At 43.0% G+C, this 14,050-nt stretch overlaps 1 protein-coding gene across 1 annotated transcript in view; it reads left to right on the forward strand.

Moving 5' to 3' along the window:
* Positions 1–438: 438 nt before the first annotated feature.
* ephb6 (eph receptor B6) overlaps positions 439–14,050 on the forward strand; it is a 38,036-nt gene continuing 24,424 nt past the window's right edge. Inside the window, exons 1-2 of the mRNA XM_056445050.1 lie at positions 439–523; positions 9,866–9,930. Of these exons, the coding sequence (XP_056301025.1) occupies positions 466–523; positions 9,866–9,930 (123 nt within the window). The 5' untranslated portion in view covers positions 439–465. The remainder of the gene's footprint in view (positions 524–9,865; positions 9,931–14,050) is intronic.

Consider the following 14,050-nt stretch of genomic DNA (forward strand, 5'->3'; position numbering starts at 1 on the left):
AACTGATGTCGTTAGACGTGTCTAGACAGCTGTTGTGTCTCAACAGACAAACCTGTTTATTAATTTTTCCACCTCCCTTTCCTTCTACCACTCTCTTGTTGGCTCTCCCTTTCTTTCTCTATCTGTCTTTGTTTCTCTCAAATCTATAAAAAAGAAACCTCTCCCACTTTTCTCCTCTCACCCCATCTCTATGACAACAGTGTTTTGTTTACTTCCTCTATTGGCAGTATACTTATTGTATGGGCTGCTCTGTAAATATTTCTCTCCTTCCCTCACCCATCCACCCCCTGAGCCTCTCTTTCTCTCTCTTTCCCTCTCAGATAAAGGGAGCAAACAGACTCCACCCCCTCTCCCACCCCCCTCTCCCTCCCTCGCTCTGTCACACATACACTCACTCACTCTATCTCCTTCTTTCATGCTCTCTCCCTCCCTCTCTCTGTATGTCAGTGTCATTCTGTAGTGGAGATGTGGAGTGTCTTTCTTTCTCTCTGTCTGTTTTTTCAGCCCAATTCAGCTGAGGAAGGTAAGAACCTAAACTTTTACCTGGTTTTAAATTAATTGTTGCATTGCGTGTATTTTTGAGAGTCTAGCGGGAGGAATAGTTTCCACAGCGCTCCCATCATGTGCTCATACCGAGCCTACAAGTGAAGGATGGAGACTTGGTATGCGTCTGTAATAGCTCTCTAAGAATGTGGCTCTCTGGGAATGTTGTCCACTTTGAAAATGTGTGAAAACTGTGCGTAAAGGAAAGGCTGCAACAACACAAGAAAGCATGATTAATCATCAATTTCTGGGGCCTCACCTCCAGCTTGGGACCCCCTGAATAATTACCACGTTTCCCCCCCTGCTCACACAGTCCTGTGTTGGTTCATTGAGTGTGTTGTGTGTGTATGTATATGTATGTGGGTGCTCGTGAGTGCCTCTGGCAGAAAATCAGATAATAATTTGTTGGCATGGATGTGCCAGGTGCGTGCCGGGGCCTATCAAGCTCCCACGACAAAAGAATATGGAAATGAGGCGGGAGACAAATGCATAATAAGTTGCATAACCCGTTTCTCTTTCACATATTAACCCCTGTGTCACTCATGAGGACGTGACAGCCAGAGATCCCTGGCCTTTCTAAGACACTCTGATCAGTGTGCCGCTTGTCTCCAGTCTCCTCAATGAGTGAGCTCTGCTCTTAACTCCACAGTCTGGATAGGCTGCATGGACATTGTGAAGATCTTAAAAAGTGAGTCAGCCAGTAATCAAGAGAGAGAGAGAGAGAGAAAGAGAGCGAGAGACTGTCTGGAAAATCTGCGAGTTAACATGACTTTAATTTGATGACTCAGATTGCCTTTAACTGTATGAGTGCATCTCTACATGTGTGTATACTCCTATAGCTGCTTCTTATACATATAGCTTCGACTTTCCAAGGATCTGGCTGCATGATGGAAAGAGCTGCACCTGTTCAGGCTCATCTCCCATCGGCATTAGTTTACTGTGAGGCGTGCGTCAGTAATAGTCCATAACAGAGGTAACTTATACGTCAGCCTCATGCCACAGATTTGAGCTGTGTTTGTAGCAGATGGCCTGGACTGAGATGAGACAGAAAGATAGAGCGGCTGCACAGCGTTACTGGCCTACTGACTCTGTTTGTGTAATTGAAATAGAGCTCTTCGTAATACAGTATTAACCCAGTAGTATGGACGTCCATATAATTCCACACAAATTGAACAAATGTCACGAAGGAAGGATTTGGCATCTGCCTCAGGTTTGTTCACAGTAAATGACGTGTCTGTCTGGACTGACTGATTTTACTGTTTGTCTAATGCTTTGGAAGTATGTCTGTGTATACATCATAACAACCCAGAGTCTGCTTTCACACCACAAACCATAAGAAAGTGTCATTTTAAGCCTCAAATTCTTGCTGTGAAGAGTATGAAAGCTAGTTTTCGGCCTCGTTGCATGCAAACAAACTGCAGTGTGAGTGACAGGGTGTTTGATATATCACTCAGTAGATGACTGTAAGTGCTGACACATTCGCCCACATGCATTGTTGATTTGAGGTACTGATGAGAAGCCTCTAAAATTGTTGGATCTGTGTTGAGGATCGCGTGTTTACTGTTCACGTTGAACACATCACGCTCAAGGGGAAAGGTCTATGCAGGAGGCACACCTGATGCCCCTCCAGCTCTTCCCATCATGGATGAGTGGCAATGCTCACTGAGCGATGCATATCCTGAAATTAACCTTCCATCATTAATGGAACTTATGTCATACACTGAAAAGGGTATTGAATCTGCATTTGCCAAAAGGCAACAGGCTGCACAAACAGACTCAACGTTTGCCAGGGACAAAACTGATTCAAATGAGAATTAATTTATCTGTAAAATAATAAATAAATCCAGTCAAGTGAAATTAAAATGGCAGGTGTTATCTGGAGTGGTGGATTGAAAGTAAATTGAGCAATTAAACAATGTTTACTTGTAACATTCCTCCTATGCATTTCATTTTGTTATACTCTTTACACATTAATAGAAAAAGTAATTACTTTACGAATCACCAAAGTGTACTTTACACGTGACCGATCTTTCGTTACTCTGTCCAGCAGCGCCAACGGGTTCTCAACCGCATTAAATCTCTTGTGTTTAATGTGTGTAAAACTAGGAAGACTCACTGACCCCCGGCAGCTAGCTCCTGCCCGGTGTTTCGGTTAAACAGGCGACCGTGTTAACTGGAGACCGGCGTCAGCGTCAGCTGGTCAACTGTTCAACATTAAATGAGCTGTATTCAGATGATTAATATAGCAACAGACAAATACTATACGTGTAAAACATATAGTAGTGGGTGACGTCGACCTGAGCAGAGCAGGAACTCGCTCTCCCGCCGCGTGTGTCGTTACGAGCTTCTTCTCATTTGGTTTGTGCATGTCACATGAGCGTGCTTCACAATCACTGGTTGGCTAATGGGCCAAACGTCAGGTAGCTCCGCTCTCTTACGGCGGGTTGAGCTCATCAAGCCCTCCCGACTGATAGCGTGGCGCCCACCCTCTGGTCGGTACGTTCAACCTTTAATTTCATAACTAGTTCAACAAAATAGTTAAAATAGTTCACAGTAACATTTGAGCTTTGAGTCGTGGTTGAGAGGCAATCAAAATGCTCTCAACCTCGGATCTTCCACCTTTCAACTAAATACCAAAATGCTAATAGCTCGCCATATAAGCTTCAAGACAGACGGCAAACACGCCAACCAAAGGTCATAGTAATGGAGGTTTACTGAGTAACTGTAATAGATTACTGGGAAATCAATCACTAACGATAACGTGACTGCCCAACACTGGTGGTGTCATTGGGGCCCCTTGACATGGTTCAGATGTCCATGAGTTATTAGCATTTACATTTCCCCTCTCACTTAACTTCTCAGATGGTTTCTCTCAAATAACAGTGTTTTGCCAACAGATGTGAAAAAAACGAAGACCAGATACATGTTTTTAAAATGTGTTCAAACGTGTTCTGCAGAACTGCTACTTGGGCATTGACGCCTCAGTTTTAATAATATACCATTAATCGTAGTCCAACTACAACTGGCGGATAATAAGATGAATATTTGGAAGTAAAACAAATCTGATCTCGGTAGCGTTACATAGCCAGCCAGTATTTAAAAAATATAACAAAAACAAATAATCTTGGTAAAGTAAACTGGACATTTTACAGTTGAAAACTAAACCTGTCAGCGCTTTCAGGTGGACTCACTATGTAATAGAGGAACTAAATTACATAAAATCTAGTTGTATTGGCTGCCATATACACTAAATCCAATATATCTGCAGAAAAACTAAAACTGGCTAATTAACTGTAGTTCTCATTAATGAGCTCATTAAGTCTTACGCTAATTAATTGTACAACACTCATAGGGACCATTTTCTTCACATTGAGTACTTTGTTTGAATCCCTTAAGCCATTTAAGTTAAACTTTTGAATGCCAGACTCACTGATTACACTTATCACTTAAAACCCGCCCGGCTGCGTACTTTCAGCCATGTTGACGTTCTCACTTTAAGGTCAAGTGGGCCATCTTTCCTGCCGTCACTTTTTCCAGCTTTATTAATTAGGCAGATTACTATCCTTTATCCTGGGTGTAGTAAGCCACTTTTTCAGGACATGATGAATTAGAGATAAGAAAATAAATGGCATGCTTGTCACAGTGGGAGTGCAGCAACAGCCCTAAAAAGCGTTCTGTTATCGTTCCTCTTGCCTGCATGTGTGCCGAGCTGCAGAAAGAGAGAATTAACATGATGGTGTTAAGTGGAGGAAGCAGCCTCCTCATCATCGACACTGCAGCACTACACTGTGACCAAGCTTTATTTTTAGCTGTCTTTTTACATGTCATTTAAAAAATTTAAAAACATAATTTCTGGTGCTGTTGAGAGCTCCCTAATTCGTCAAATGAATTACATAACTGCCATTTGAGTTATGTGAGGTTGAAGCTGTCAGGCGGCCGCGAGCCAAGACTCTGCTTTGAGTCAGTAGACAGTATCATAGATAATATGTCAGTGTGGACGGCCAACGAAATACAGCCAACATGTAATTGAAAGATGAATGTGTGGTATGGACTGTTGTGACAGAGGAATGCAGTTTGGCGTTTTGAATTTCACATTAAAGCTGCACTTGGCAGTTTGTGAGTTCGCTTCAACGAAACGGCATGAGAGTGAAGTTTGATTGCTGCAGGCTTCACTAGAAATGACTGTGAGATTACAGTAAACCGATCTCCTTTCAGACTTACATTCCTTTTCCTTAGTGGCCGTTGACGCTGGTGATGAGAATATGGAGCAGGTTCTGTTCCTGTAAGAACTCAGTGCTGTGAAGGAGACACTTTTGTATTTTCCTCTAAGATTTTGATATTATAATCCTACTCTGCACACATTACTCTCATCATAGAGGAGGGACAACCTCAACACTATTGAGGAGTATTGTCCCACAGGGTTTATTGGCTTCTTCTAAGCATTCCTCGCCTTAAAACACACAACAAATGTGTCTCACTGTTTTAAAATGAAAATAAAATGAAAAAGAGGAGAGTGAAGTGTAGGAATACACCTGAACAGGTTTAAACAATGGTTTGACAGTATTTAAGAAAGTACACATTTTTTCCATAGGGAGATAAGAAGATTGATTAGATGACACTCTCTAATATCTATATTGTTAATATTGTATCACAATTTAGCTTAGCATAAAGGCTGGAAGGACTCTAACAAAATGACCCTATCCGCATGGTTACGACTCACTTATTAACATGTTGTATATCATTTGTTCAAACAAGAAGTACTCAGGCCCATGACGAGCCACAAAACCCATAAATGGTCATTGTTATATTTCTTTTTTGGTACGGATTAAACCAACAATACTAAGTGAGTTTTAGAGGGTGCCTCTTTCTTTTGACTTTTCAGTCCGGCCTTTGAGGGTTCGCCGTTTGGAACAATGAGGTCAGACAACACGTCATATGAGCTGGTTCTTTTATCACATAACCCTGCCCTAACTCATGGTACGATAGCAAATACGCATATTTCCAAAATGGGAGTGCCCCAGATGATGACCGCAGTCTTATTTCTGCAAACATCTCGTTTGAGTTTTGGTGGAGCGTCCTCCTACCTGTTCCTGTTGCTGCCTATTCATCATCTCCGTCATCTATCCGGGCTTAAGTGCTGCTGGTTGCAGCTGCACTTTCTTTCAGCTCCGCCAGACCCTTTTTGATAACTCCCTTTGGCATGTGCATGCTTATTTCTGGAATCGCGTTAATCCCCCCTCCTTCCTCACTCCACCCTCCTGCTCCCTCTATGTCTTGGCGTATCGCTCTCTGGTTGTGGTTGTTTATGATGGTTTGGTGGAGGCCTTGTCCTCGACTGACTGTCTGTGGGTGGGAGCATCTGGAGCGCATACTGAATGGGTGGAGTCGGGTGGATGAGTGGACAAAAGACAGAACTCAGTCATGGTGGGAACTTCTGGTGGGAATGTGTGTTCCTGTAGCTGATACCTGTGAGCCCAGCGACACCGTGGAGACTCTGCAGGCGTATTTACTTCCGTGTCACGGTATTTAACACCCTCACACGCCTATGTTAATATTTACAACGAAATCTGCTGGATGTCAGTGGGCTCTATTGCCTGTAAAGTGTGCGGTAGTGTAGCATACATCCACCGTCAAAGAGGCGTGACATGAACAAGAGCACTACACGTGGCGCTGGAGAGCGCCGGCGCACGCATGACCACACGGAGAGGCAACGCGTTGGCTGGAGAGAGGGTCACTTAGCTGAAGTGAACACTCCAGCGGTTGGGGGGACAGTCATGAACTAATGCAGGACACCTCTGCACAATAGAAAAGAGCATTTACACCCACGCCACACAGAACGAGAGGGGTAACGCATGAAAGAAGCACATTCAAATGCACAAACACAACCCTCTCATGCTCCTCTCATTCCTGTCTCATAATCCGGCCCTTTTCATTCTTTTGTCTCCTTTTTTTCCTCTCTTTTCGAGAATCAAAGCATTCTAAAAACACAACAGCAGATTTGGCATCAATAATGGAGCGTAGCGTATCTCCTTATCACGACCCTGATGTCACTTTTTCGATGAATAATACACACATGCGGAGAGGGGGGAGATGAAAGGGACAAGGGACAAGATGGAGGCAGGAAAAGGGGGAAAGGTATGGAGCGGAGTGAATAGAAGACCAGAGTGGAGCAGGAAGACGTGAGGGATGGCGTGCTTTAACACAGCACTCAGGTCCAGATTGTAGAGTCAGCACTTCTCCAAACTGTCAGGGACAAACTTTGAGTGTCTCGGCCCTCAGATGGGCCAATAACAGAGATGCTGTGGCGCGGTTCTCCGAGAGTTAAATAAAGGGGCTTTTACTGCCGAGTGGACCTGCTCGCTGCTGTCCTTCTCTTTTGTTCAACTTTGTCTCGCACACGCACAAGAGCCGGTCATGAAGCCTCAGCTCCAGCTAATACTCAACGCCTCTCTTCGGATGTAGAGGTGACTTATTCAACATACTAATGACATGCAATGTGACACGCATGCAGCTCTTTGAGCATTGCTCCACATAATCCTCATGTACAGGTCAGGTTTGTTGCGGAAAAAGCGGAACGTGAGGACCTGGGTTCCCCAAGGCCTCACGACAAGAGGCTGAATCGTAGAGGCATAAATATTAATGTCAAAATAGTTAGCTGTATATTATATATGCATGACTGCCCCGAAGCTACGGGTTAATTGAATTTGGAATGACGTGTGTGTGTGTGTCCTTATCTGATATAAATAGGACTGCATCATGAGGTCAGAATGTATGCTTGTGCGTGAGGTTTAATGCATATGTACAGGTGTTGATACACATCAGTTCGACTAATGAGTGCAGGCTGAATAACAGAAGCAGCTCCCCGTACAATGCAGTGAAACTCCCCCCAAACGGCTTCATCCAAAAAGATCATGAAGTTGAATCATCACCTCTGTAACAGGAGGACTATTCGACAGTATTAGTTTCAGCTTGGTGTGCCTAACAAACTGGCAACCAAGTCATTCTGTTACAAATGGAAATCAGCATTCTTGGATTTAGGAGGGATCCACCATGGAACATGTGTGAATTTAGTAAGATTGACATTTAAGACAAGAAAACAGATAGACAGACTGGAGGGAGGTGGAGGTGTGTTTGTGTGTGTGTGGGGGGGGGGGGGGGATTTGCCGGATCTCCATCTGCGAGTATTATCCTTGAAGGAAATCTGTTTGCAGCGCAGTCAGAGGACAGAGAGGTGGAGAGAATGAATGTCACAAGCCACACAAGATTTGATTCATGAAGGAGACGGAGGGAGACGGAGGGATTCAGTGCGAGTGCACGCGCATGCACACCTGAGAAATAAGAAACGGAACTCTCTCGGTGAATCACCGGCGAGACAGTGTACCTTTTCAAATCTCATCCTGTGCGTGTGATGAGTAATGAGATCATACTTTTCTGTCGCTCTTTGTCTGCTTTTCACGGAGAGAAATATAACCTCCTTCCTCTTTGCTGAACGATTGTTGGACACAAAATGGAAACGATAGCATGACAATGACAACAATGAGAAGAATTATTTATTTGTGAACAGAGGCGGACGGCAGCTGCCTTCCTCAATTCTATGTGTGCGTGCGTGTCATCGGCCCGTTGCGTGATCGGTGTTGTGCTTGATGAAGTCAGGCGCCGCACACCTTTTCCCATTACCTCCATCTGTGCGAGCATCCGAACCTGAAGCCGGATGTGTTTGCCACCTCTGTGTGCATGAGAAACTTTGGCCTGCGTTCAGTCGCCGGCTCCTCAACAGAGAAGCGAGCGCAGACTTTGCCAGACTGAAGGAGCAGCAGTCACCACGGTTTTGGAATACTAATGGAAAATTCAAGGGCTTCAGTTTTGTGTGGGAAGCTGCCATGTGTCAGCACACAGCACTCAGCATTAAAGTCCCTTGGTTTGTGCCCGTGTGTGTGTGTGTGTGTGGTCTTCTTGCCAGCTTGCTTTTTAAAGCACTTAAATCTAAAAGCAAATTACGGGAGAATACACTCCAACATGAAGGTCTATTCACTCCAAATCACTGGGAATGAGCAAATGTCGGTTGATACCTGCAACACTGAACACATCGCCCAACGCAAAACGACAAAGGTTCCCTTTGGGTCCGAGCCGCAAGAAGCGTCAGCTTCAATAAAACGCGACATTCACTATTCTGGCCTTTTGAAGTTGGAAAATGTGACCTTTAATCACCGTGCCACATCAGGTCAATCAGTTATATTTTTTAAACACAAGAACATTGTGCCAAACTGCATCATCACTCAGATTCAGTTTTGAGGTTTGACACATGCACACAGCTGGAGCGCTGCCTGCACTCAAAAAAACGATTCAAGCCCTTCTTAGAGGTGACACATTTAAATATTGTTTGATACATTTAAATAAATCAATTACAAAACGAAGATATTTATATTGAATGGGTGTAACACAAAATGTATGAATACTTTCATTTATTAGATTTATTTAGGTTACACTCACAAAAACGATTCAAGCCCTTCTTCGAGGTGACACATTTAAATATTGTTTGATACATTTAAATAAATCAATTACAAAAATAGATATTTATATTTAATGGGTGTAACACAAAATGCATGAATACTTTCATTTATTAGATTTATTTAGGTTAGATGGTGTGCATATCAACTCAAAATAAATGTGTTTCATTGAGGACTACCCATTGCGCATGCGCCAGCTGAAAATCAGTTGTTTACATGAGGTGAAGCCATTTTCATGACTGTACGGTGGTGTAGTGGCTAGCACTGTTGCCTCAAAGCCAGAGGCCCGTGGGTTCAATTCTCAGTCGAGGCGTTCCTTCTGTGTGTAGTTTGAATATTTTGTTAGTTAGTTAGTTTATATTTTGAGTTGGACAAACACAAATTTATTTAATTTAATGAATATCGTTATTTTATTTGAGATATATTTGATACAAATGAGTTGGACTAACTTAATTACATTTTATTGCACTGATGTGCTAAATTTGAGTTGGAGTTGCATATAATTATTGGATGGAAAACCTGCCAACAATTTAATTGAGTTCATCCAATGAGTCATTTCTTTGAGTGTGGTTCTACTGCATGGGGGAGAAAATCCACCTGGACTTGCTTCCCAGCCAGTAAAACGTTAAAACACGGTTTACCTTAAAAACAAGAATTCACAAAGTGTTTCTCTTGATGACAGAACCACAGTCCAGGATTCAAGCCCGGAGAGAATATCTCCTGTTCAGGTGTAAACCAACAGCATTAAACGCTGTACATCTTCTTTGTCTGTTTCCTTACACTGTGTCCTCGTGTCCTGCTTCCTTCCCCGTCAGTGATGCTGCTGGACACAACAGAGTCGACCTCGGAGCTGGGCTGGACCACCTATCCAGACACGGGGGTAAGCAGCGACCTCGCTTTCTCTCGCGCTCTCCAGCTGCTGGAGCATTAAAGCCGCCATGTTGGGGGCCGATCCGCTGTGTTACACCGTGTTACACATGGCGACGCTTTCAGTGGAGTTATACTCACATTCCTTGTTGGGCTTTGTGGTGAAAATTAATTTCATATTATTTAACAAAAACTGTCCTCTTACTGAAGGTAAAAATTCAGCATAATATGCTGATAATTTTGATTAATCAATTAATTGTGTCAGAAATAGGGGGACATTCGCATCACCAATTCCTGTAACTTTGAAAAAAATAATTCAGAAATATCCAGTTTACATTAATTGAAGAGAGGAAAGCAGCAAAGTGTTTGTCTTTGCTTCAAAAAGTACATGCTAAAAATAATTACCTGTTATATTTAAAAGATGTTGAGGAAGTTTTGGGAGGGATTTTGTCAATAAAAAAAACATTATGTTTGTTTATTAGTAGGGCTGCCCACTCTTAGTCGTCAGTCGTTTTTTAAATGCTTTTTTCATAGTTTTTTCCAATAATAAGGAGCACATATCTGGTTAACACGAGATTCAAAGTGGTGCTTCTGTGTGGTTATTTGTGGATGAACTCAGTTTTACAGATCTGTCGTCAAAACCGTATGAGGATTAGTCTACGGAGAATTGTGTGATTCGAGGACAGACGTGTTTATTAGGTTAGTCATGGTCCTGTATGTAATTATTATGATGACAATGTGGTGGAGGGTTAAAACGCCAGGAGCGTTGAATGGCAGAGGTGTTCGGCTTAGGGGGTTAGGGTGAGAAGAAAAAGGCATAACTGTGTTTCTCAATCAATCATAATTGCTATTATAACTTAATTACATATCTATTTCTGAGCTGGGTTTTTCAAAAAGAACATTTAGCATGCCTAGATCTTTATACTCTTTTGTTATGTTGATTAGGCTTACACAGCCAAGCTCTTAAAAGTCTGTTCAACATCGACAGACATCCACACATCAAAATCAAACGTGACTACTGTCGTTGCATGTTGCTAGCTGGCACATATTTAAAGGCTGCATTGATTGCAGTGGTTCAAATAAACAGCAGGAATAAACAGCAGGCCTCCACTAAACAGTCTCTGCTATTTTTGTTCTGGATATGTTAAAGCTGCAGACAATTACATTTTGCAGAAAGTTACAGATCTCAGATTAGGAATACGGATAAATGTTTCGTTATGGGTTGAGGCCAGGGTTTATCTTGCAGGATGTCTGGCATCTGACTTTGATTGGTGGAGCTTTTGGCACACACAGCCTGATAATGAGCAAGGTCTCACCTTGCCTCCAAGACATCCTTGAGGGATAACATACTTATTTTCTTTTTATTGCTTTCTACTGTGTGTTTTCATCTGTGATAAGATTGCAGTGATTGAACCATAGATCTCCCATCTTTGAGCTGCTTTTTATTTAAGGTTGTTGCAGCGCCTTCAGCTGTGTAAATATGTGTGGTGTGTGTGTGTGTGTGTGTGTGTCTGTGTGTGCTTGCTTGACTATGCTAGGGTCAGCTCCCGGGTCAGTTAAATCCGTTCATCTGTGAATGATTGTGGCTCAGTTCTAATATGGCTCATAATTACACACACACATACACACACACACACACACACACACATACACATACACACACACATACACACACCGGCTTCATTGCCCTCATTTTTGAGATTATCAGTCAAACTACATGTGAGAAACTGGAGCACAAAACTCACACTTGTTACTGTGGAGGACATTCCTGTGTCCTCCACCCTCCCAGAACAGAACAATATTGTTCTTATCCGTAATCCATCATGGACGATATGAGCAAAACATCTGATGGAGTCATTTAGAGTATTATACAGTACATTTAATGAAAACAAGTCCCAACTCTTAACGCTACATTTATACGCGCTAGTTTTGGCCAACAAGTGAGCCGTCATTTACGACCAGCGACCGCCAGAATGTTGGCAGCTCAAAGATGACCAAATGAAAATACATCTGGCGAGCGTTCAACCTCACATGGAGCCTTTCATCACACCTCACATTGAAGTTTAACTGCGCTGTCATTATCGCCCCAAGTCTGGCCTCCATAATTGTACATGATGTTTGACTAATTAGGACCCTACGTGTGTGAGGAAACTGGGAACCACGATGGCAGTTGCTAATAGGAAACCAACCATTAGTGTGTGTGTGTGTGTGTGTGTGTGTGTGTGTGTGTGTGTGTGTGTGTGTGTGTGTGTGTGTGCAAGTCGAACGTTTGCATGAGTTATTTTTTATGGTCCCTGGATGAGAAGTGGTTCTGAGATGGAGATATGGTTATTTAATCTGGGGCATCAAGCTGAGAGAAGTAGAAAGACAGACCGAAAGAGGAGGGTTTGTGTGTGTGTGTGTGTGTGTGTGTGTGTGTGTGTGTTTAACCCTTTCCTCACTTTTCTTTTCACATCCCATCTTTTCTTTTGCTCCAGGCTCTGTGGATATCCTTTTCTCTCCTCTTGCTTCTTCTTACCGTCTTTCCATTCTTTTAGTGTACCGACAGGCAGCCGCTCTGCTTCTTTGTGTCTGCCTCCCTCTCCCTCTTTTAATCTTTCATCCCTTTGCCCTTCACAGTCCCAGAGCCACTGGGTCTCTGCTTCTTATTCTTCCTTTTATCCCCCCGACTCTCGACTCGGCCGCATATTTCCCCTCAGTGTCAAACTAGCAGGCTCTCGGCTTCTTACTCCAGTTGTTTTGCCCTCTCCATGTTTTACAGACTATTCCGCCTTTGTGTGTTTGCTGTGTGTGTGATTGTGTGTGTGTGTGTGCGCACGCGCACATGTGAATGCATATGTCTTTGGGTGTCTGTGTGTTCCTTTTTCAGCTTGTGTGTGTGTGTGGGTCTGTCTGTGTGTGTGTGTGCGTGTCCAAGGCCATGCCCCTCCCAGTGCTCTGTCACTGGAGACATTGCGTGTCTCTGGCATTTCTGTTCAAATTAAATCACAAAGATGAATCGTTCCTATTTTTTTCTTTTTCCCAACGCTTCATCTCCCCCTCCTCCCCAATCTGCCCCCCTTTTTTTTCATAAGGGAGGGAGAAAATGAGACTAGAATAGGGATGAGAGGGAAGAGGTGGGGGGTTTGAGGTCAGAAAACAAATGAAAGCTGTGTTCTTTCACAAAGGTACAGAAGCAAAAGGCACGCAATACCACACACGGAGACCAGCGGCTGCTCTCTACCTGAGAGTCTGAGGCTTTCGCCACATGGTCAGGCTTTTGCTGCAGCAGCCACCTCACACACATACACTCTCTGTTTACTAATCAAGCACTTTTCTCTATCCATCTACATCCCTTCATTCCACCATGTGCTCTCTGATGTCCCCTCTACCCGATGCCCCTCATCCCCACGTCTGACGGAGTGAATCACGGCCCTGGAGAGAGAAAACTGTCCCTTTACTCCATTAGACTGACGGCGCCTCAGACTCTCTCTATCTGCTCACTGATCTTATCATTATTCCAATTGGACCACATATGAATGCGCTCTCTCATATGTGATGCTACCAATTTTGTTCCTTCATACCGGCTGTCAGAACCACACAGAGAAAGAGACATGAGCACGCAGAGATACATTAACACGCACCAACACCGAAACACACGTACCAAATGCACCCTGATACACTCAAAAAAACGATTCAAGCCCTTCTTAGAGGTGACACATTTAAATATTGTTTGATACATTTAAATAAATCAATTACAAAACGAAGATATTTATATTTAATGGGTGTAACACAAAATGTATGAATACTTTCATTTATTAGATTTATTTAGGTTAGATGGTGCGCATATCAACTCAAAATAAATGTGTTTCATTGAGGACTACCCTTTGCGCATGCGCCAGCTGAAAATCAGTTGTTTACAAGGTGAAGACACATTCAGGGCTGTACGGTGGTGTAGTGGCTAGCACCGTTGCCTCAAAGCCAAAGGTCTGTGGGTTCAATTCCCAGTCGGGGCTTTCCTTCTGTGTGGAGTTTGCATATTTTCTTAGTTAGTTAGTTAGTTTATATTTTGAGTTGGACAAACACAAATTAATTTAATTTAATGAATATCGTTATTTTATTTTAGATGTATTTGATACAAATGAGTTGGACTA

The sequence above is a fragment of the Pseudoliparis swirei genome, chromosome 22 (assembly GCF_029220125.1).
Source record: "Pseudoliparis swirei isolate HS2019 ecotype Mariana Trench chromosome 22, NWPU_hadal_v1, whole genome shotgun sequence".
NCBI lineage: Eukaryota > Metazoa > Chordata > Actinopteri > Perciformes > Liparidae > Pseudoliparis > Pseudoliparis swirei.